Here is a 23,790-nt window from a genome sequence, read left to right as displayed (position 1 = left end):
GTCGGCTTTGATGATAGAGAAGAAGGCGAAGCGGCCACTCGCTCGCTGCCGGGCGGGCCCAAGGACTACACTATAACGAGTAGTCCGGCCACGACACATCTGTCCTAACGTATTTTCATGGGAGCTCCTATTTGATACCTGGTGCGTGCGGGAAAGAGATTCGCCCGAATTGGCTGGTCCATTAAAGTGTCAACGTTTCGATTGTGTTCAAAAGTCCACACGCCTGAATAATACCAACATCCACTGATCCACCACATAGACCGGTTGGTTCGTTCCTTGATACCGGATGGGAGACCTCAAGTTGGGAACACATTTTGTTCATGGTTTTCACAGAATTCAAAAAGGTTCATATATAAAAATTGTTCAAATTTGAAAAAGTGAAAGTAAAAAAATACAGATAATTTTTTTTGAAAAATGTTCAGATATAAAAATTATTCAAACTTGGAAAATGTTCAAATAAAAAAAATTGAAGTTCAAAAAGATCAGATTAAAAAATATTCAAATTTGAAATATTCATATTTTAAAGTGTTCAGCCTTAAAGCATGTTGAAAAATTTAAAATGTTGGGACTTTTTAGTGCAAGAAAAGAAAAAGAAAAAACAGAAAAAAATAAGAAGAAGAAACAAACAGGAAAACAGAAAGAAAAAGGAAAAACCGGAGGACTGAAGAAAGGTTGTGGAATCTTCCCGAAACCGTTAAAAAACCAACACAACAGAATACCACTACCCATTAAATGGGCTGGCCCATGTCGATCGACCTCGTGAGCTTGTGTGTGTACTGCACGCACTGAGCGTGCAATAGGATTTTCTTATTTTCAGCCCAAATTGGGAGGTGAGCTTGGAAAATCACTAGCTACTGGGCCTTCCCTACACGTAGCAAAGGCCCACAAAATACTTCTGTCTCCCACGTCCACGGCTCCGTAGCGGCGGCGGAAAGCACACGGGCTGCAGTCTCGCCGGCGGCGAACGGGCTCAATGAGGCGGCTCCGCAGTCTCGCCGGCGGTAGGAGCAGGACCTACGCGGAGCGCTTCCCTTCCCTGCTCGACCTGCTGCCGGGCCTCCACCTTCCACCCGCCCCCCACGACGAGTACCAGCAGTCCCCTCCGCCGCCGTCGCTGCCGCGCACGGAGGTGACGACGCTTCCCAACGGAGTCAGGATCGCTTCGCAAGATATCCCGGTACCTATACCCACGCCACGCGCGCCCTCTCCTGCTTCCTCTTCCTTACTGCCACTGCTGATCGCTGCTGTGGGATTTGGGTCCGGCGCTTAGGGTCCGCTGTGCTGCGTCAGCGTGACGGTCGCCGCAGGCTCCGTCCACGAGACTCCCTCGTCGGCCGGCGCCGCCTACATGCTGGAGAAGCTGGCTTTCCACGAGACCCAGAACCGCGGCCTCGGGGAGATCGCGCTCAGTGTTGAGGCCACAGGGGGCAAGCTCGGCGCGGAGGCCGAGAGGGAGAGGATGTTCTACAGGTTCGGCGCTCTCAGGGCCAGCCTGGCGCTAACCGTCGAGGTGCTCCTCGACTGTGTCCGCAACCCCGCCTTCCTCCGCAACCAAGTTCGGAGCAAGGTGACGATCTGCAGTTCAGATTAAGGGGGAATTGCACATTTGCCACACATAAAAAAAGTCTCTTTGGAATGTAGATGCAATGGATATCTGATTCTGTGCCGATTGATTCAGATGATTTGTTCTTCTTCAGGTGGCTGAAGCTCGGGAGGAGCTGTCGTTCCTGGAGAGTGATCCTGAATTGTTTCTCCGGGAATCGCTGCACCGTGTTGGTTATTCAGGCGCCCTTGGAAACCCGCTGTTCCCTACAAAGGAAGCCCTCGCGAGGATTGATCGTGCTGCCATTCGCAGTTTCTACTTCGTAAGTTTCTATTCTATCTTAATCTGTATTCAACTGTGTTTATCATATTGATCACAGTGTCTCTTATTCGGTAGCAGCTCTGTACAAAAATAAAGAACATCAATCCACAACCATTCTGTTGTTATGAATTGCTCTGATGAGTGCCTGAAAGTGGCAGATTAAGACTCGGTACAATTCTACAACATTATTTGTATGGTATAAGTTCAGGGGGATTTTCCATTGTAGACTTCTAGTAACCTTAACATCAACAACGGCAAGATTCTCATAGCATGAAGACCTGCAAAATGGTTTCGTGTATTCATGTCAGTGATTAATATGTTGATTCCTACTAGAAAGAAAGATTGTTGAGCTTTCTTGTAAGCTTAACTGTTAAAGCCAATTGCTAAATAAATATATAGAGCAATCTTTATTACTGTAACAGGAAAACTATACTGCGGACCGCTTGGTTTTAGCTGCATCAGGCGTGAACCACCAGCATTTGCTCGACATTGCAGCACCCTTGTTGTCTGATCTGCCCAAGGGGTCGCCTGTCCACAAACCAAAGTCGGCATATACTGGTGGAGATTTCAGGCACAAATCTGACTCTGAGGTGATTGATATATAAGCTCCTCTGTCTTTAGATGCTTCCGCCCTCTCCTGTTCTAGCTTTCAGCTTGTTTCAATTCTACTCTTTTAGATCAGTGTCGTGCTCCTCTTGTGCAGATGACGCACGTGGCAATGGCGTTTGAAGTTCCAGGAGGCTGGCATCAGGAGAAAGCAGCTATAATCATGAAAGTCATGCAGGTGTGACGATGTCATGGAAAGAATTATGTGGTTGATTAACTCATCAACTGCTGTAGTGTCATAGTAAATAGGAAACTCATGAGCCTATTTGTTAAAACTATCTACAGACATTGATGGGTGGCGGAGCTTCATACTCCAGTGGTGGTCCCGGGAAAGGAATGCAGTCCCGTCTTTGTAAGTTTTGAACCCACTATAACTATCAATTATGATACTGATTTCATCACAGTGCAATTGGATGTCTGGTGATTCATTTCTTTTGCTTGTATTTAACAACTCGTAGCTGCATTTCTTGTTATTGTGCACCTTTTGAAGAAAAATGGATAGCTTCTGCATAGAGGCTAAGGGAATAATTGTTTATTTTCAGATCTCCGGGTTATGGTTGAGTATGATTGGATGCAATCAATTTCAGCATTTAGTACTGTATATGATGACACTGGTCTGTTTGGTATTCATTTGGCCGCGGTGAGATAAATCTTGTTCTTCCTCCTAATATTATATTCACTTGAACTTAATGTGGCTTTTGTTTCAATCATTTTACTGAAAACACCATCCAGTTGAGGTTTGTAGTTAGAAGTGGCTCGAATTGTAATGCTAAAGAAAGGTGTGCATACAGCAGCATAGTTCTTATCTGTCCGGTCATTTAGCTGCCTTCTCATTTTAAACTGATCCAGCCATCCGATCTTGTCGCTGAGGCTGTTGATATTGCTATTAGAGAATTGACAGCAATTGCAAGACCTGGCGAAGGTACAAGCTGGCCATGCCTTCCTTACATATTTACCATATCTTCCTGTTTGAAACCTGTCGAAGTTGTCTCTGCTATACAGTTACAGAAGCAGAGCTCGGTCGAGCAAAAAACTTGACGATTTCATCCATTCTACAGAACCTCGAATCCAGAGTAATAACAACAGAGAACACCTGAAAACCTCTCTTTATCCCTTTATCTTTTATTTTCGGAGCAATCTTGCTCCCCCTTTCTCGCTTTACTTTACTCGTCATATTCAGCATGATTTGTTATTTTTCCACAGGACAATCATGCAGAGGACATGGGGAGGCAAATCCTGGTTGATAGTTCAGGGTAAAACTGATATTACCCTTTATCTCTAACTAAACCTGCTTCTCTTGTGGATAATTAATGAAAACCCTGTATGCTTTTTTTTCCGTCAATGTTATAATAGGAAGGCGAGCCAGGACTTGTTGGAGCGCATTGACGAAGTGACTCTGGACGATATCACATCGGTTGCACAAAAGATGCTGTCCTCGTGCCCTACCATGGCGAGCTGGGGAGATGGTCTGCGCTGCACCCTGTCCCCTTTCATGCGCTGAAACTGAATTTGGGTTGTGATTGTATTTTCTGATGTTTCCGCAGTTGACAAGGTGCCTACGCATGAATACGTCCAAAAGCTGATCGAGTCGCCACCTAGTGACCTGATGTGGATGTTGAAGAGCTTCTTTTCTTGACATCAGCTTGAGGTGATGTTTAACAATTATATGACCTGACAGCTTCGCCAATTAGTGACCCAGCCGTGTTTGCTCTGTTTTCTTAGCGGATGTGGCGATGATTTATTTGTTGCCAGTTTTTTTGTAGACCCATGGGCTGTATATAGTTTGATTGTGCAAAACTGACATCCATGTCTGGTACACCGGGATTGTGGCATATGTGAATATGAGATTTGAGATTGCATATGGCATACGAGAGGCTCGACAAATCTATATCTGTATCGGAGTGACTAGTGATGATCACAAACCCTTCTCTGCGAGTTTGGGTTTGTGATTCATGCACGCCCACACAGTCTAACATAAGAATTTCAAACCGTTTCCCAACTTAAATACTTTGTCCGTCTTATAAAACTTATCTTAAATTTAGATGTATCTAGACACTATCCAGTATGTGAATGTGTCTAAATTTAGAAGACTAGTTTCACGGGACAGTGAGAGTATATCCTATGCCAAAAGTCATGTATTGTCGAGTCTGATATTTCTCACGATTAGTAGATGCTCACGTGACTTGATTGAATAGCGAAATGAATCCTCACACGATAAGAACACCTCTAGCAGTGGGAAAACCACAAGTTAACTGCCGTTTTATGGTTTTGTGCCAAAGTAAGTCCGTACAAGATACCGCAAAATCCAGAAAAACGTACTTCTCTTTTGCACATTCATGCATATGGAACCCCGTGAAGTCCATCTTTGTCAGGCCAGAATTGGGATTGTCTACTTAGGTCTTCCTCTACATTTTAGTAAGCTAAAAAGAGAAGATCTGCAACCTCTGGTTGACAGCCTCCTTAGCAGGATGGCATGATGGAGGGGAAAACTGTTTTCTTTGGAGGCAAAAGGAATTCTCATTCAAACTGTCTTATCTAGTATCCCTGTATACATGCTTTCCTTTTTTCAATTCCCAAAATGGGCTCAAGATCTTATCAATACCTAGATAGCTAATTGTATGTGGGATGATGTAGATGGAAATAAGAAAATACATTTAGCTAACTGGCCCTCTATTTGTATGAGAAAAGAGTATGGTGGGCTTCTGAAAGTTCAGAGATGGTAAACCTAGAGGGGGGGGGGGGGGTGAGTAGGTTTCTACAGATTTTAATTCTTTCTTTGCAATATTAGGCTTTGCAGAATATAAAGATGAGCCTAATGCAAACTAGGTGAAACAACCTATATGAGGATACAAGTAACTGAAGCACGAAGGCTCTCACAGGCAGTTATATCACAAGTAAGGAGTTCGGTTAGAGATAACCGATAGCACGCGGAGACGAGGATGTATTCCCGTGTTCCCTTCCTTTGCAAGAAGGTACGTCACGTTTGGAGGAGTGGAGGTCCCACGAAGGATTCCCCACGCCACGAAGGCTCACCCTATTCTCCGGAGCCTATCCCACGAAGGAATAACTCACTCACTTGTGGTAGACTTTGAGGTAGCCTCCAAACCTTCACAATCTTGTCAGGAGCAAATCCACAGCCCGGATGCTTCCGGACCACTCTTGCCCACCTAGGGTTTCCAAGGAACCCTAGAGAGCAAGCTTCTTGATGAATACAAGGGGGAATGAGATTTGGCTTAGTAGAACAGTAGATCGGGTCCTCCTCTATCGTTTCCCCGGAGGGATTTGAGTTTGCGTGGAGGAGGAGGGAGATCTGAGGCTTTTGGTGTTTCTAGCAATGGAGTATGAGAGAGAGAGCTCAAGAACAGTTTGTAGTGTGGTGCCTAAGCTTTCAGAGGTAGGAGAAGGGCTATTTATATTGTCACTTGAAATATGGCCGTTGCTCACTTGACACATCAGCTTCCTCCCGAGAATCCCGGTCAACCGGACCACAGACCGGAGCGTCCGGCGCAGGGGCCGGTCGGACCGGACCAGGGACCGGACCCGCTGGTCCAAACCGGGCGGCATACCGGACCCCAACCGGAGCCTTGAAATGTCGCCCAGTACTCCCTCCGGTTGCTGTCAGCGTAGAGCCCGGTTGGCGCCGGGGTGCCCGGTCGGACCGGGCCACGGACCGGACCCGCCGGTCCAAACCGGGCCGCAGACCGGACCTTGATCGGGGGCAACTTCGTGTCTTCTAGTACGTCGCCCGGTTGGCGTCAGAGCAGGGGCCGGTTGGCGCCGGAGCGCCCGGCCCAGTGCTCGGTCGACCGGGCGGCAGACCGGAGGCTGCCGGCGCCCGGGCCGGTCCAACCGGGCCTATGACCGGCTGCCTGCTGGAGAACCCCTTTTGATTGTTGTCGAAGTGGGGGGGTCTCCTTTAGCCTTCTTGTTCCTTGATACACCATTTATGTCTCTTTGGCTAGTACTTGGGATTATCCTTACAAACATGTATTAGACCAAATACTCTAGCACGGTGTCATTGTAACCAAAATAATGGATAAGAGTAAAATACCCTTACAATCTCCCCCTTTTTGGTATACGATGACAAACCGAGCTAGAGTCACATAGAGATATTATGATAAGCTCTAAACCTTGATTCCATATAAGATATTACGACAGCTCCCCCATAATGTGTGCACTTGGAGAATTTGCGTTTGAATGCAAAGTGCACCATTTGTGGAACATGAGAAGCTCCCCCAATATCTTTAGGAAACAAGCATGGTATGGACATGTATATCAACATATATAAGCATAAAGCATGATCATCCTAATAGAGTGATTAAGCATACAAATACTTGTCCATACACGAATTATTCAAAGTAGCAAATGGTTCTTGAGAAAGCAAAGCAAATAAGCACAAGCCATATAAGAATCAAATAAAGCAACACCCATGGCTTGTGACAACCAAAGAACCCCGTGGTCCTAGACTCTACTCTCTTCTCCCCCTTTGGCATCGGAACACCAAAAAGGCGAAGAAAAGAGGAGAGATGCTAGCGCACCCATCAGTAGAACTCATGCCCAGTGGAATATGAGCCCTCGCCATCGCGCTCGTCATCGTCATCCTCATCACCTTCATCCTCTTCCTCTTCCTCTTCAGCAGCATCAGCATCAGCAGGGGCACGAGCAGTCCTAGGAGGAAGACCACCATGAGCATACATGGAGAAGTCGAAGTTCTGGATCATCTCATCGGTAATGTGAGGCATCTCCCACTGAGGTGCAACCACAGGCTCCATCTCAGGTCCAGAAGGAGGAACATGGGCATTCATTGTAGCCATGAACTCATTCTGTCGCCTCCTTGTCTCCTGGTTCAAAGCAAGACTTTGATGTGCAACATCGTTGGTATTCTTGCACATTTGCCACAAGCTGGAGAAGAACCGAGAGGCACCGTGCTTGGGGCGCCTAGAGTAGCTGGAGCTAGCATCATGATCATGGCGTTCCTTGGAACGACGCTCAGAGGGCATCATGGCAGGGACTTCCGGACGTGTGTCCTGAACGGGGAACTTGAATGGGTCCATGATGATCCTTTCATCTAGTGTGTTGTTGGGAGGAAGTACTATCTTGTTGATGAGCCGCTGTACGTACTGGGCATAGTTGGGAGTCATGCGGCCCAGAACAGAGCGCTTCAGCTCACAGTGAATGAGATCACATCCATCAATTTTCCTTATGTTGTCAGGATGGCAATAGTACATCAGATTCAGATGGTAGTTCCTGACTTCACTGGTGTCGCCTGACTTGCTGATGAGACTCTCACGGAACATCTTGGCAAGTACAAGATAAGAGTAGTACATCCCAGAGATAGCGGGAGGCCCAGCTGTAGGGTTCGGGGGATAGCAAAAGGAAATGTCACCTTTAGCAAGCTTAGGCCGAGAATGAATCCTAAACCCTTGAGCAAGGCCACCACCAAAACCCATGGCGTCACAGAACTGAGTATAGGTGCATGAGTACTTCTCTTTGCCAGTCATCCAAGTCATAGTGCGATCCTCATCATCATGGAAGAATACGGTGCAATGGAATTGACGGACAAGAAGGGGACAATAGGTGCCTTCTCTTTGATTAACATCGGGCTTCAGGCACACAAGATCATATAGTCCCATTCCCTTCAAGGTATCAACCACAGAGCTGTATTTTGTGGCTTCATGCAAGGCAAGCTCGTCAGTGTTGATGGCCTTGGGCATCACAATGGCACCATTCTTCATACACTCTCTAGTGTTGTAGAATTCTTCCCATAAGCTTGCTTGAGTCTTGGTCCAGAAGAACCTATCCCCACAAGTGTAAGTCCGTTGCTCAAAGCGATGCGGATTTTCCTTCCTCACACTTTGCCAATCACCAATATGTGTTGTGCCCACATTGTAATCTGGCACTATTTCATCCTCATCTTGGGCTGCATGTTTATCTTTCCTCTTTGCGCCAACTGTCTTGGAGCTGCCAGTGCCAGTAGTCTGAGGTGCTTTAGAAGGCTTGCGGCTGCTAGTACGACAGCCAGGAGGCCTTGGCGCAGGCCTTCCTCTCTTGGCAAGACCACCACGGTCATCACCACTCGAACCACCTGTGAATCAGCAAATAGAGCGAGGATAGCAGTGGGGTAAGTGTACATGTCATCATTAAATATGGAGGCCAAAAAGCATAGTATATATTCAAGTGTTTTGACGAAGTTGTGCGAAAACTGGGCGACCCGGCGTATGGGCTGGCCGGTTGCCCATCCGGTTGACCGGGCCACGCGCAGGACCGGCCGGTTGAGAGGCCGGTTGACCGGGCCTGTGACCGGGTCTGTCGATTTGTGAGGGTTCGCCCAGAATTTCTACCACAAAATCATGCAAAAACTCATAAACTTGAACATTGACTATAGCAATAGAGTGGAATATGTGCATAGTGTTGTGAGACACTCTAATGGCATGAGGACTTTACAAACCCTAACCCTAACCCTAAAATTTCCTCAAAATTTCCCAAAGATGTGCAATGTGTGATGAGGACTAGGAAATAGAGGGAGAGGGAGAACAATTTGCCCGAAGACATGGTCCTCCTTGCTCAAAGGAACAAGAAGAACACCAAGGTAGATCTTGAGGGCCAAAATCCCAAAATCTCCAAATATGGCTTGAGAGACACCAAATCCCTTGGTGGAGATGCTTGAGAGATCCCGATCTATGACTGGGTGAAGTTTGAGGGGATTCTAGTGGTGGGAAGGCCCTAGGGAGAGGTGGAGATGGTGGAGGCCTCGGCCATGGAGGCTATGGTGAAAGGGGAAAAGTGAGGAAGAAGACCCCCAAGGGGTAACCTCCTCCAAACATAACCAGCCGCGTGGCCGGTTTACCTTGATCGGCCAAGACTGGCCGGCGGCCGTATGAGGCCGGTCCAACCGGGCCAGAGACCGCCCAGGGTTATTCTGCCCAGTTTTGTCTCGTTTTGCCTCGTTTTGCCCCTATTCTTTGTGTAAATGTGTATGAATGCTCAGATGATGACATGTACATATAGATAGATAGATGATGATGAGATGAGCATAGACATGGGGTGGAAAACACAAAGTTCTCTAAGCATACCCATTGGAGTGAAAATCCAAACAAGATGTAAATAGCGACAATGGGCATGATTCGAAATATATATCAAGAATCATAAGTCATTTTTTTGAAATGATTTTTGCAATAAGATCATTTAGCCTTATATAGTCAAATCAAGTTGCAATTGAGGCTTAATGAGGGGCGGGGGATTACTCCCCCTATGTGAAAGCGCAAATGTCATGAGAGCTCGAAGAGACATGCTTGGGTCCATATAATGACATTGGGTCTATTTATGTTGCACACATAGGTATGCATCATATACCAAGACATGGTAAGATGACTATCCCCATATGTGCTGTGCCTCTAAGCTAGATAGTTAGATAAATGCAAGAATATAGTGCAAGAAGTTATTCAATCCAAGTTTTTAGGATCAAGAATACCAAGTTCTCCTCTCAAGTTGACAAACCGGGCTTCATCCAAAGGCTTAGTGAAAATATCCGCCAATTGGTATGTTGTCCCCACATGAGTGAGAGCAATGTCCCCATTGGCAACATGGTCACGTAGGAAGTGATGGCGAATGTCAATGTGTTTGGTGCGACAATGTTGAACCGGGTTATTGGCGATCTTTATTGCACTTTCATTGTCACATAGAAGAGGCACCGTACCAAGAGACACACCATAGTCTTTCAAGGTTTGCTTCATCCATAACAATTGAGTGCAACAAGATGCCGCAGATATGTATTCGGTTTCGGCGGTGGATAAAGCGGTGGAGTTTTGTTTCTTGGATGACCAACTCACCAATGACCGGCCAATAAATTGGCAAGCCCCGGAGGTAGACTTCCGGTCAACCTTATCACCGGCCCAATCGGAATCCGAGTAGCCAATGAGTTCAAAGGTTGACCCCTTTGGATACCATAGCCTGAGAGTAGGGGTGAGAACAAGGTATCTTAGAATCCGTTTGACCGCCATCAAATGGCTCTCCTTAGGAGCGGATTGAAAACGAGCACACATCCCTACACTTAGCATGATATCCGGCCTAGAGGCACAAAGGTAGAGCAAGGATCCTATCATGGAACGGTATACCTTTATATCCACATCCTTCTCACCATCACATGAGCCAAGTTTCCCCTTTACGGGCATGGGTGTCTTCATTGGGTTTGCATTGTTCATGTCAAACTTCTTGAGCATGTCCTTCACATACTTTTCTTGAGAGATGAAGGTGCCTTTTGCAAGTTGCCTCATTTGGAAGCCTAGGAAGAACTTCAACTCTCCCATCATGGACATCTCAAATTTCCTAGTCATCAATAGCTCAAAAGCTTTGTTATGATTGGGGTTAGTTCCACCAAATATAATATCATCAACATATATTTGACATATAAATAAGCCACCCCCTTTAACCCGTTTGGTGAAAAGGGTGGAATCGACCGTACCCATGCAAAACCCATCATGTAGTAAGAAATCCCTAAGGAACTCATACCAAGCACGTGGAGCTTGCTTGAGACCGTAGAGTGCCTTATGGAGTAAATACACGTGGTTGGGTCGGCATGGGTCTTCGAAACCCGGGGGTTGAGCTACATATGCAGTTTCTTTTAGAGGACCATTCAAAAATGCACTTTTCACATCCATTTGACATAGTTTGAAATTGTGGAAAGATGCAAATGCAAGCAAAAGACGAATAGCTTCAAGACGGGCTACCGGCGCAAAGGTATCCTCAAAATCCATACCTTCTATTTGGGCAAACCCTTGCGCCACTAACCTTGCTTTATTTCGAATGACAATGCCATTCTCATCTTGCTTGTTCTTGAATACCCATTTGGTCCCAATAACATTGATGCGATGATCCTTGGGTCTCTCAACTAGAGACCATACTTCATTACGAGTGAAACACTCCAATTCTTCTTGCATGGCAATAACCCAATCCGGATCAACCAAGGCTTCATGTACCTTGAGTGGCTCAAAGCTAGACACAAAAGCATGATGTTGACAATAAGTGATAAGTAATGCATGGTGTCTACGATTTACCACTCCTCTTGAGATGCTTCCAAGGACTTGATCTACTTTCATGTCACTTGCCCTTGTAGCCGCCTTGATCTTCCGAATGGTTCCTTCATGATCAATGAATTCATCTCTTGCTAGTACTTGATCATGAGGGACAACTTGAGCTTGAACATGAGTTGAGGATGTTTCTTGATCATCATCATGGTCTTGCTCAGTGGGTTGAGGGCTTTCTTCTTGTTCTTCGGAAAGTGACTCATCTTGAGTAGAGGATAAATCTTGAGTTGCACTTGATGGCTCAACTTGAGTTGGGCTAGGCTCAACTTGAGGTGAGCTTGATACTTCTATTCCATCATCTTGATCATCATTATGAACTTCCATGGGACGGATGTGTCCAATGCCCATATGCTTGATGGCACTAGATGGATCATCATCATTACCTGCAACACATGGAACAACTTGCTCCACTTGGGAGCCATTATCCTCCAAGAACACCACGTCACAAGATACTTCAATAGTCCCAGTGGACCGGTTGTAGTATCTATAGGCGTGAGAGTTCTCCGCATATCCAACAAATATGCCCTCTATGGTTCTAGTTTCAAATTTACCGAGCTTCCCTTTGTTGTTCTTAACAAGACATTTGCATCCAAAGACACGAATGTACATGACATTAGGCTTGTTACCTGTGAGAAGCTCGTATGGAGTTTTGTTATGGAGGGGGCGGAGGAAGAGCCGGTTGGAGTAGTGGACGGCCGTAGAGATGGCTTCTCCCCAAAAGTTGTGGGGTGAGTTGAATTCACTCAACATGGTTCTTGCCATCTCAATGATAGTCCGGTTCTTCCTTTCAACAACACCATTTTGTTGAGGGGTGTATGGCGCCGAAAACTCATGCTTGATGCCCTCATCATCAACGAACTCTTGCATGGTGTAGTTCTTGAACTCGGTGCCATTGTCGGTCCTAATCACCTTGATCTCGGATTCATACGTACGTTGAGCTTTCTTGGCGAAGGTGATGAACTCTCTATGGGTCTCATCCTTAGACTTAAGGAGAAAGACCCAAGAGTATCTTGAGTAATCATCAACAATGACAAGTCCATACTTGCTCCCACCAAGAGTATCATAATGTGATGGCCCAAATAGATCCAAATGAAGGAGCTCCAAAGGCCTAGATGTGGTGACGATGCTCTTGATAGGATGAATCTTCTTGAGTTGTTTTCCGGCTACACATGCACTGCATACACGATCTTTCTCAAAAGAAATGCCGGTTAGTCCAACAATGTGCTCACCCTTTAGGAGTTGTTTAAGATTTCTCATGTTGACATGACCAAGGCGGCGATGCCACAACCAACCTTCGTCATGTTTGGCCGCCATTAGACATGTGGAGGGAGAGGGGCTCTCTTTCGAGAGGTCAACCACATAAAGGTTGTTCTCCACATATCCAACAAGGACCAATTTGAGATTGTCACTCCTAAAGACTTTCACACAATAATTAGTAAAATATGAATTGTAACCGGCATCGGCAAGATGATATATAGAAAGCAAATTATAGCCAAGGGATTCAACAAGCATGACCGTCTCAAGGCACAAGTCCTTAGAGATTGCCACCTTGCCATACCCAAGTACCTTTCCCTTTGAGTTGTCACCAAAGGTGATGCTTGACTTCTTGTTGATATCCTCAATGAATTGATCAAGCACACCTCTTCCTCCGGTCATATGATTGGTGCATCCACTATCAAACACCCATTTTGGACCACCGGAGGGAATACCCCTACACAATTAAGTAGAGGATTTAGGAACCCATCGATTAATGGGTTCCTTTGCAATGGCAACAATATCTTTTGGTACCCAAATTGAGTACTCTCTATAAGCATAGCCATTACGAGGGCCAACATAGTTAGCATAAACATCACCATAATAATCAATAAATAAAGCATAGTGATTTTTTGGCCCCGTGCGGTCACCACTAGTGGCTTTGCCCTTTGGGGCTTTGCCATCATTAATGACCTTGTGTTATCACCAGAATTTGACCGAGTCAGAGATGGCCCGTAAGGGAGATGGGCTTGGAAGATTACACGTGGAAGATCTCTGAAGCGGCCTTGCACGAAGAGTTTGGGCTAGATTGACCGTGTATCTGTAATATAGTAGATCGCATCTTAGATTAAAAGATAGAGTTTAACCCATGCACGGTTAGGTGCACGCCTAAATTAGAAAGTCCCCTGGACTATAAATATGTATCTAGGGTTTATGGAATAAACAACAATCATCGTTCACCACAAATCAATCTAGGCGCATCGCCAACTCCTTCATCTCGAGGGTTTCTTCCGGGTAAGCATCATGCTGCCTTGCGATCTAGGCAGTACAAGTTTATTCGTCGTTCATGCGTTGCTCGTACTGAAGCCTTTTTGATGGCGAGCAACGTAGTTATCTTAGATGTGTTAGGGTTAGCATTGTTCTTCGTATCACATGCTATCGTAGTGCAACCCTTAGACATCTAGCCGCCCTTACACCTATCTTAGGTGTAGGGGCGGCACCCCGCTTGATCATTATTTAGTAGATCCGATCCGTTATGGTTGCTCCTTGTTCTTCAAGGATTAGTTTAATATCTGCATAGTTAGGCCTTACAAAGGGTTGGAGGATCCAGCGACGCGTAGGGTGAAGTTTGCTAGCCCTAGACAGGATGTTCCGGGGATCAACCTCGTGTTGGTTTTTAGGCCTTGTCTAGGATCGGCTTACGATCACCGTGCGTGACCGCGAGGCCCAATCGTGAGTAGGATGATCCGATTATGCGGTGAAAACCCTAAATCGTCGTAGATCGTTTTAGCTTTATCTTGATCAAGCAGGACCACCATATATTCGTGCACCTCGTGCGAATCATGGGTGGATCGGCTCCTTGAGCCGATTCACGGGATAACCTGAGAGCCGATCGAGGCTCGTATTTAATGTTTACGTGTATGCCATGCAGGAAACTAAGCGAGGCATCTTCATCACCTTCCTGACCAGGTATAGGTCAGGTGGCACGCCCTTGCACCAGCATCGGACGTGCGTGCCGAAGTCTTTGCGGGCCGTCGCTCGGAGGGACCAGGGCCAGCCGCAGCCCTAAGTTGCTCCCGGCTCTCCTGTGTTGTCCGTCGTTGCTCGCCGGTGGGTTTCTGACCGCAACACATTCTGGCACGCCCGGTGGGACAATCTTCGACATCAACCACATCGCCATCTACGTCTGAGATGGCGGACGGCACTCCAGTTACGTACGAGGATCTGACCGACGAGCTCAAGAAGAAGTATGACGAGGTCAAAGCTATCCTCGAAGCCGACCTCATCGGCTCTTTTCACAGAACCCGGTCACATGGCATCAGGTGGAAAGGGTTCTCGCCTGATGGTGCGCTCGATGGAATAGACCTGTCCGCCCCGTCAGAAGAACGCACCAGGTCCCTGCGTCAGGAGATCAACTACATGGTGGCTCACTCGCTGCACCGCCACTCTGAGAACCTGGTGAACACTTTGGAGCATGTCGCTCTTCGGGTGATCCAGGAGATCATGAGGCACCAGTACTCTCCGTCAGGACCAGCTCTCGGGACATACCAGGGAGAGATGCCACTCCAGTCCCGTCCACCGCTGCCATTCGCGTTGGTAGCACCAGAAGTGCCGAATTCACCGGCATTCGTCGTCTACAAGATCGGTGGTGACCCCAGCGACTACCAGTTCTTGTACGACGCGCCTAAGGAGATCCCTCACGGATACACGTGCACATACGTGCCAGACTGCGGTAACTGGGCACTCACAAACCAGGCCGCAACAGCAGAGACTTCTGGGAAAGCAGGAGGAACTTCAGCGACAGATCTTGAGAAGCAGACGTGGCTAGCTAAGTACGCCACTCCAACAAACCTCCAGAGCGCAGCTCCTGCAGTTGGCTCAGAGCTGGAGAAGCAAGCATGGCTGGCTAAGTATGCCACTCCGGCGAATCTTCAGAGTTCGACTCCTGCAGCCAGCACCGCGGATCAAATCAGTACGATCCTGAGAGACCAGTTCGGCATGGTGCCGAAAAGGAGGACAATCGGCTATTCCAAGCCGTACCCCGACGAGTACGAGTTGGTCCCGCTACCACCCAAATATCGGCTCCCTGATTTCTCCAAATTCAATGGATCAGATGGTTCCAGCTCCATCGAGCATGTGAGCCGATATTTGGCACAGCTAGGAACGGCCTCAGCATCGGATCCACTACGCGTGAGGTTCTTCGCACAGTCCCTCACGGGATCGGCTTTCGGGTGGTATACTTCGTTGCCACCAGACTCGATCCGGACTTGGAAGCAGTTGGAAGAACAGTTCCACATGCAGTTTCACTCAGAGGCTTCCGAGGCCGGCATTGCCGATCTAGCTCAAATACGTCAGAAGCGTGGAGAAACCGTGGCAGAATACGTCCAGCGCTTCAGAAATCTAAGGAACCGATGTTATTCGGCTCGTGTGACTGAAAAAGAAGCAGTCGAGTTGGCAGTGGTGGGCCTTGCGTCACCAATCAAGGACATGGCCTCCCAAGCAGACTACCCTTCACTGGCGCACATGGTTCGAAAGCGTCGGCATATGAACAGCGCCACCCGGACTTGTACCAGGACAAATTCAAGCGTGCGGTAGTCCTGGTTGAGGCAGATGAAGACGAAGGTTCTGCGGGAGATCAAGAGGTAGCAGTGGCTGAATGGACTCGGGGGGCAACCCCCGTGTCCTGCAAATGGGTAAAGCCACCAGGTCCGCCCAGAGGGTTTGATTTTGACGTGACTAAAACTGAGCAAATCTTCGACCTCTTACTCAAGGAGAAGCAGTTGAAGATACCCGAAGGCCTCAAAATCCCCACGGTACAGGAGCTGAACGGAAAGCCATACTGCAAATGGCATAACTCGTTATCCCATGCCACCAACGACTGCAGGGTGTGGCGTCAGCAGATCCAAATGGCGATAGAACAAGGACGTCTGATTTTTAACCAGTACGCCATGAAGGTCGACACCCACCCCTTCCCCGCCGTTAACATGGTGGAGTGCACTTACCCTGAAGGTTGCCAGCCAGGATCCTCGTTCAGCATCAACATGGTAGGACCTGGACACCACTCTGGCAAGGATGGAGACGAGGGCAGCTGCTCTCGTAGCAAGGACACAGAGGAGGCCGCTCCACGCGATCGGCTCCGGCACGGTGGCAAGCGCTACATTGATACGTCTCCAACGTATCGATAATTTCTTATGTTCCATGCCACATTATTGATGTTATCTACATGTTTTATGCACACTTTATATCATATTTGTGCATTTTCTGGAACTAACCTATTAACAAGATGCCGAAGTGCCGATTCTTTGTTTCTGCTGTTTTGGTTTCAGAAATCATAGTAAGGAAATATACTCTTAATAGCACGAAATCAACCCCCAGGGGCCTATTATTCCACGAAGCTTCCGTAAGTCCGAAGACGAACGAAGTGGGGCCACAGGGTGCCCAAACCCTAGGCGGCGCGGCCCCCCCGGCCGCGCCGGCCTATGGTGTGGGGCCCCTGTGCCCCTCCCGACTTGCCCTTCCGCCTACTTAAAGCCTCCGTGACGAAACCCCCGCACGAGAGCCACGATACGGAAAACCTTCCAGAGACACCGCCAACGCCGATCCCATCTCGGGGATCCAGGAGATCGCCTCCGCACCACTGCGGAGAGGGGAATCATCTCCCGGAGGACTCTACGCCGCCATGGTCGCCTCCGGTGTGATGTGTGAGTAGTCTACCCCTGGACTATGGGTCCATAGCAGTAGCTAGATGGTTGTCTTCTCCCCATTGTGCTATCATTGTCGGATCTTGTGAGCTGCCTAACATGATCAAGATCATCTATCTGTAATTCTATATGTTGCGTTTGTTGGGATCCGATGAATAGAGAATACTTGTTATGTTGATTATCAAAGCTATGTCTATGTGTTGTTTATGATCTTGCAAGCTCTCCGTTATTAGTAGATGCTCTGGCCAAGTTGATGCTAGTAACTCCAAGAGGGAGTATTTATGCTCGATAGTGGGTTCATGTCTCCGTGAATCTGGAGGGGTGACAAGAACCTCTAAGGTTATGGATGTGCTGTTGCCACTAGGGATAAAACATTGGTGCTATGTTCAAGGATGTAGTCACTAGTTACATTACGCGCAATACTTAATGCAATTGTCTGTTGTTAGCAACTTAATACTGGAGGGGGTTCGGATGATAACCTGAAGGTGGACTTTTTAGGCATATATGCAGTTGGATGGCGGTCTATGTACTTTGTCGTAATGCCCAATTAAATCTCACTATACTCATCATGATATGTATGTGCATGGTCATGCTCTCTTTATTTGTCAATTGCCCAACTGTAATTTGTTCACCCAACATGTTGTTTGTCTTATGGGAGAGACACCTCTAGTGAACTGTGGACCCCGGTCCAATTCTCTTTACTGAAATACAATCTCTTGCAATCTTGTTCTACTGTTTTCTGCAAACAATCATCTTCCACACAATACGGTTAATCCTTTGTTACAGCAAGCCGGTGAGATTGACAACCTCACTGTTTTGTTGGGGCAAAGTACTTTGGTTGTGTTGTGCAGGTTCCACGTTGGCGCCGGAATCCCTGGTGTTGCGCCGCACTACATCCCGCCGCCATCAACCTTCAACGTGCTTCTTGACTCCTACTGGTTCGATAAACCTTGGTTTCTTACTGAGGGAAACTTGCTGCTGTACGCATCACACCTTCCACTTGGGGTTCCCAACGAGCGTGTGCTTTACGCGTCATCATACATCACAGAGGGAGAAGTGAGGAACGTAAGATATCAGCGACCTTTCTCTGATCACCTCCTCAACAAGTACGTGAGTCAATATAGCCAACGCCGACGATCCAGCGACGACGATGATAGAGACCGTCTGGCTAGGGACGCCAGGAGACATCGTCGGCATGATCGCAATGAGGAGGAGTACGAGCGCCGTGCCAAGGAAAAAGCAAGGGAGCAAGACGACGAGGATAGGCACTGGGACTGCCCCTTCTTCTGTATTCTCGCTGGGATTCAGGAATGAGCCGATTGCCTACAATCGGCAACTGCCCAGAATGTAAGCAAAATAAGAAGGAGGCAGCTAACGTGTCCGTGTTCCAACGCTTAGGGCCTCTCCCGCCTCGAAGCAAACACGCTGAGTCCCCTCGGATGGAAGATCTCAAGGATTTGGAAGACGAGGGAGAAGAAGAAGAAGACAGGTACCACCGGCCAAGGTGGTGCCCTGATGGACTCAGCCGTTCCCAAAAGCGTAGGGTTCAGCGATTGCGCGGCTTGGAGGAAGCCGAAAGGTTATACCTGCACACGCTAAGGAAGGCGCGGCCTGATCTGGCCGCAAAAATTCAGCGAACCTTGGATGAAGAGGGTCGACCACAAAAAATGGAGTGGCGCCCCAAGCAAAGGAAAGCCGATGATGAAACATCGGCTGGCACAAACATGGTGTTCATCCTTCCTTCGGAGTTCAGTGCTCCAGGATTAGACGAGGCACCTGTGGCACAACTTGACTGCGGCCCACGGCCGGTTATCTTTGAGAAGCCACGAGAAAGAAGCTACAGACATCTGAAGGCCCTGTACCTGCGAGGTTATATCGATGGGAGGCCTGTCAATAAGATGCTGGTGGACACCGGAGCGGCAGTCAACATTATGCCATACTCTATGCTACGTCGGTTGGGACGCTCTAGCTCGGATCTAATCAAGACCAACGTGACATTGAGCGATTTCAACGGCCAAGCGTCTGACGCACAAGGTGTTCTGAACGTGGATCTGACCGTAGGAAGGAAGACTATCCCTACGACGTTCTTCATCGTCGATAGCAAGAGCACCTATGCTGTTCTGCTAGGAAGAGATTGGATCCACGCCAACTGTTGCATTCCTTCCACGATGCACCAATGCGTGATACAGTGGGATGGAGATGAGGTAGAGGTCGTCCAGGCCGATGACTCAGCCGAGATTTCAATGGCTGGCATGAACGCTTGGGAAACAGCAGGCCAAGAGCCACTCTCAGGTATCAATTTGGACAACTGCGAGCGCATCGATGTGACGAAGGGCAGGGTTAGGCTGGTCTTATCCACTGGCCTGACCGTGTAGCAAGAACAAACCGATGAGCAAACGTGGCGAGGCCGATCCTTGGGATCGGCCCCAAAGATCTATGAAGGAACATTACAAAACCTTCATTTACTGTTGCTAAAATGGCCAACGCTGAAAATACTAAGTTGTGTGACTTCACAACCACAAATAATAATGATTTCTTATGCACACCTATTGCTCCACCTGCTACTACAGCAGAATTCTTTGAAATTAAACCTGCTTTACTGAATCTTGTTATGCGAGAGCAATTTTCTGGTGTTAGTTCTGATGATGCTGCTGCCCATCTTAATAATTTTGTTGAACTATGTGAAATGCAAAAATATAAAGATGTAGATGGTGATATTATTAAACTAAAATTGTTCCCTTTCTCATTAAGAGGAAGAGCTAAAGATTGGTTGCTATCTCTGCCTAAGAATAGTATTGATTCATGGACTAAATGCAAGGATGCTTTTATTGGTAGATATTATCCCCCTGCTAAAATTATATCTTTGAGGAGTAGCATAATGAATTTTAAACAATTAGATACTGAACATGTTGCTCAAGCTTGGGAAAGAATGAAATCTCTGGTTAAAAATTGCCCAACCCATGGACTGACTACTTGGATGATCATCCAAACCTTCTATGCAGGACTAAATTTTTCTTCGCGGAATTTATTGGATTCAGCTGCTGGAGGTACCTTTATGTCCATCACTCTTGGTGAAGCAACAAAGCTTCTTGATAATATGATGATCAACTACTCTGAATGGCACACGGAAAGAGCTCCACAAGGTAAGAAGGTAAATTCTGTCGAAGAAACCTCTTCCTTGAGTGATAAGATTGATGCTATTATGTCTATGCTTGTGAATGGTAGGCCTAATGTTAGTTCTAATAATGTTCCGTTAGCATCATTGGTTGCACAAAAAGAATATGTTGATGTGAATTTCATTAAAAATAACAATCACAATGATTCTAGGCCATACCCTGCTAATGGTAATTCTTATGGTAGATATGCTTCACCTAATGAAGAAAAGATGCTAGAAATTGAAAGATCCACCAAGAGCTTTATGCAATCACAATATGAGCAAAATAAATTGTTTACTAAAACTATGAATGAGCAATCTACCTTGTTGAAGAATATAGGGAATCAACTTCAAAATCTGAATAGGGAGATCTCGGGGTTGCAAACTAAACTTGCTAATGCTGAAACCCGAATCTCATACATGTCTGCATCGCAATCTTCTTTAATTAATAAAATGGCTGCTAAACCTGAGGATTTAGATGATAAAATTACTACTACAGCAAATGCCATTCAAGTTAGAATTAATGAGAATATAAGATTAATGGCTGAACTGCGTGCTAGGTGGGATAGAGAAGAAAATGAAAAACTAGCTAAAGAGAAGAATGTAGCTAAAGTTTGGACTATTACCACCACTAGTAATGCTAATGCTACACATGTTGCTGCACCTTCTACTAATAATAATAAAAGAATTGGTGTTAGCAATGTTTCCACTTCTAGTGCAAAGCGCGAAAAACTGCTAAATCTGCTAAAAGCGCGAAACCGCTCGTGATAAAGCTGCTGAAATTTTTTCCAACATTGGGGATGATGATCCCATTGCTTTAGATTATAATGGTTTGAATTTTGATGATTGCCACATCTCTGAAGTTATAAAGTTCTTGCAAAAACTTGCTAAAAGTCCTAAAGCTAGTGCTATAAATTTGGCTTTCACGCATCATATTACAAATGCTCTCATAAAAGCTAGAGAAGAGAAACTAGAGCGCGAAGCCTCTATTCCTAAAAAGCTAGAGGATGGTTGGGAGCCCATCATTAAGATGAAGGTTAAAGATTTGGATTGTAATGCTTTATGTGATCTTGGTGCAAGTATTTATGTTATGCCTAAGAAAATTTATGATATGCTTGACTTGCCACTGTTGAAAAATTGTTATTTGGATGTTAATCTTGCTGATCATTCTACAAAGAAACCTTTGGGTAAAGTTGATAATGTTCGCATTACCGTTAACAATAACCTTGTCCCCGTTGATTTTGTTGTCTTGGATATTGAATGCAATGCATCTTGTCCCATTATATTGGGAAGACCTTTTCTTCGAACTGTTGGTGCTATCATTGATATGAAGGAAGGTAATATAAAATATCAATTTCCTCTCAAGAAAGGTATGGAACACTTCCCTAGAAAGAGAATGAAGTTACCTTTTGATTCTATTATGAGAACAAATTATGATGTTGACACTTCGTCTCTCGATAATACTTGATACACACTTTCTGCGCCTAGCTGAAAGGCGTTAAAGAAAAGCGCTTATGGGAGACAACCCATGTTTTTACCTACAGTACCTTGTTTTTATTTTGTGTCTTGGAAGTTGTTTACTACTGTAGCAACCTCTCCTTATCTTAGTTTTGTGTTTTGTTGTGCCAAGTTAAGCCGTTGATAGAAAAGTAAGTACTAGATTTGGATTACTGCGCAGTTCCAGATTTCTTTGCTGTCACGAATCTGGGTCCACCTCCCTGTAGGTAGCTCAGAAAATTAAGCCAATTTACGTGCATGATCCTCAGATATGTACGCAACTTTCATTCAATTTGAGCATTTTCATTTGAGCAAGTCTGTTGCCATTTTAAAATTCGTCAATACGAACTGTTCTGTTTTGACATATTCTGCCTTTTATTTCGCATTGCCTCTTTTGCTATGTTGGATGAATTTCTTTGATCCACTAATGTCCAGTAGCATTATGCAATGTCCAGAAGTGTTAAGAATGATTGTGTCACCTCTGAATATGTTAATTTTTATTGTGCACTAACCCTCTAATGAGTTGTTTCGAGTTTGGTGTGGAGGAAGTTTTCAAGGATCAAGAGAGGAGTATGATGCAACATGATCAAGGAGAGTTAAAGCTCTAAGCTTGGGGATGCCCCGGTGGTTCACCCCTGCATATTCTAAGAAGACTCAAGCGTCTAAGCTTGGGGATGCCCAAGGCATCCCCTTCTTCATCGACAACATTATCAGGTTCCTCCCCTGAAACTATATTTTTATTCCATCACATCTTATGTGCTTTGCTTGGAGCGTCGGTTTGTTTTTGTTTTTTGTTTTGTTTGAATAAAATGGATCCTAGCATTCACTTTATGGGAGAGAGACACGCTCCGCTGTAGCACATGGACAAGTATGTCCTTAGTTTCTACTCATAGTATTCATGGCGAAGTTTCTCCTTCGTTAAATTGTTATATGGTTGGAATTGGAAAATGATACATGTAGATGTCTTGGGTAATGTGATACTTTGCAATTGTTGTGCTCATGTTTAAGCTCTTGCATCATATACTTTGCACCCATTAATGAAGAAATACATAGAGCATGCTAAAATTTGGTTTGCATATTTGGTTTCTCTAAGGTCTAGATAATTTCTAGTATTGAGTTTGAACAACAAGGAAGACGGTGTAGAGTCTTATAATGTTTTCAATATGTCTTTTATGTGAGTTTTGCTGCACCGGTTCATCCTTGTGTTTGTTTCAAATAAGCCTTGCTAGCCTAAACCTTGTATCGAGAGGGAATACTTCTCATGCATCCAAAATACTTGAACCAACCATTATGCCATTTGTGTCCACCATACCTACCTACTACATGGTATTTTCCGCCATTCCAAAGTAAATTGCTTGAGTGCTACCTTTAAAATTCCATCATTCACCTTTGCAATATATAGCTCATGGGACAAATAGCTTAAAAACTATTGTGGTATTGAATATGTAATTATGCACTTTATCTCTTATTAAGTTGCTTGTTGTGCGATAACCATGTTCACTGGGGACGCCATCAATTATTCATTGTTGAATTTCATGTGAGTTGCTATGCATGTCCGTCTTGTCTGAAGTAAGAGAGATCTACCACCTTATGGTTAAGCATGCAAATTGTTAGAGAAGAACATTGGGCCGCTAACTAAAGCCATGATCCATGGTGGAAGTTTCAGTTTTGGACATATATCCTCAAATCTCAAATGAGAAAATTATTAATTGTTGTTATATGCTTATGCATAAAAGAGGAGTCCATTATCTGTTGTCTATGTTGTCCCGGTATGGATGTCTAAGTTGAAGAATAATCAATAGCGAGAAATCCAATGCGAGCTTTCTCCTTAGACCTTTGTACATGCGGCATAGAGGTACCCCTTTGTGACACTTGGTTAAAACAGTGCATTGTGATGATCCGGTAGTCCAA

General features: G+C 45.8%; 1 protein-coding gene across 2 annotated transcripts in view; it reads left to right on the top strand.

The window, feature by feature from the left end:
* The first annotated feature begins 882 nt into the window (after positions 1-882).
* LOC127313165 (mitochondrial-processing peptidase subunit alpha) overlaps positions 883-23,790 on the top strand; it is a 53,657-nt gene continuing 30,749 nt past the window's right edge. Inside the window, exons 1-12 of one of the 2 annotated variants that reach the window (XM_051343713.2) lie at positions 883-1,177; positions 1,271-1,567; positions 1,698-1,865; positions 2,287-2,454; positions 2,568-2,648; positions 2,756-2,822; positions 3,013-3,110; positions 3,320-3,392; positions 3,473-3,543; positions 3,674-3,723; positions 3,824-3,936; positions 4,015-4,118. In XM_051343713.2, the coding sequence (XP_051199673.1) occupies positions 974-1,177; positions 1,271-1,567; positions 1,698-1,865; positions 2,287-2,454; positions 2,568-2,648; positions 2,756-2,822; positions 3,013-3,110; positions 3,320-3,392; positions 3,473-3,543; positions 3,674-3,723; positions 3,824-3,936; positions 4,015-4,106 (1,482 nt within the window). In that variant the 5' untranslated portion in view covers positions 883-973 and the 3' untranslated portion in view covers positions 4,107-4,118. Of the gene's footprint in view, positions 1,178-1,270; positions 1,568-1,697; positions 1,866-2,286; positions 2,455-2,567; positions 2,649-2,755; positions 2,823-3,012; positions 3,111-3,319; positions 3,393-3,472; positions 3,544-3,673; positions 3,724-3,823; positions 3,937-4,014; positions 4,357-23,790 lie in introns of those variants that run through there. The other variant, XM_051343712.2, reaches the window with a different exon arrangement.

The sequence above is a fragment of the Lolium perenne genome, chromosome 7 (genome assembly GCF_019359855.2).
Source record: "Lolium perenne isolate Kyuss_39 chromosome 7, Kyuss_2.0, whole genome shotgun sequence".
NCBI lineage: Eukaryota > Viridiplantae > Streptophyta > Magnoliopsida > Poales > Poaceae > Lolium > Lolium perenne.
The sequence above is the reverse complement of the archived record's forward strand: the minus strand, read 5'-3'. Positions and strand labels throughout refer to the sequence as shown.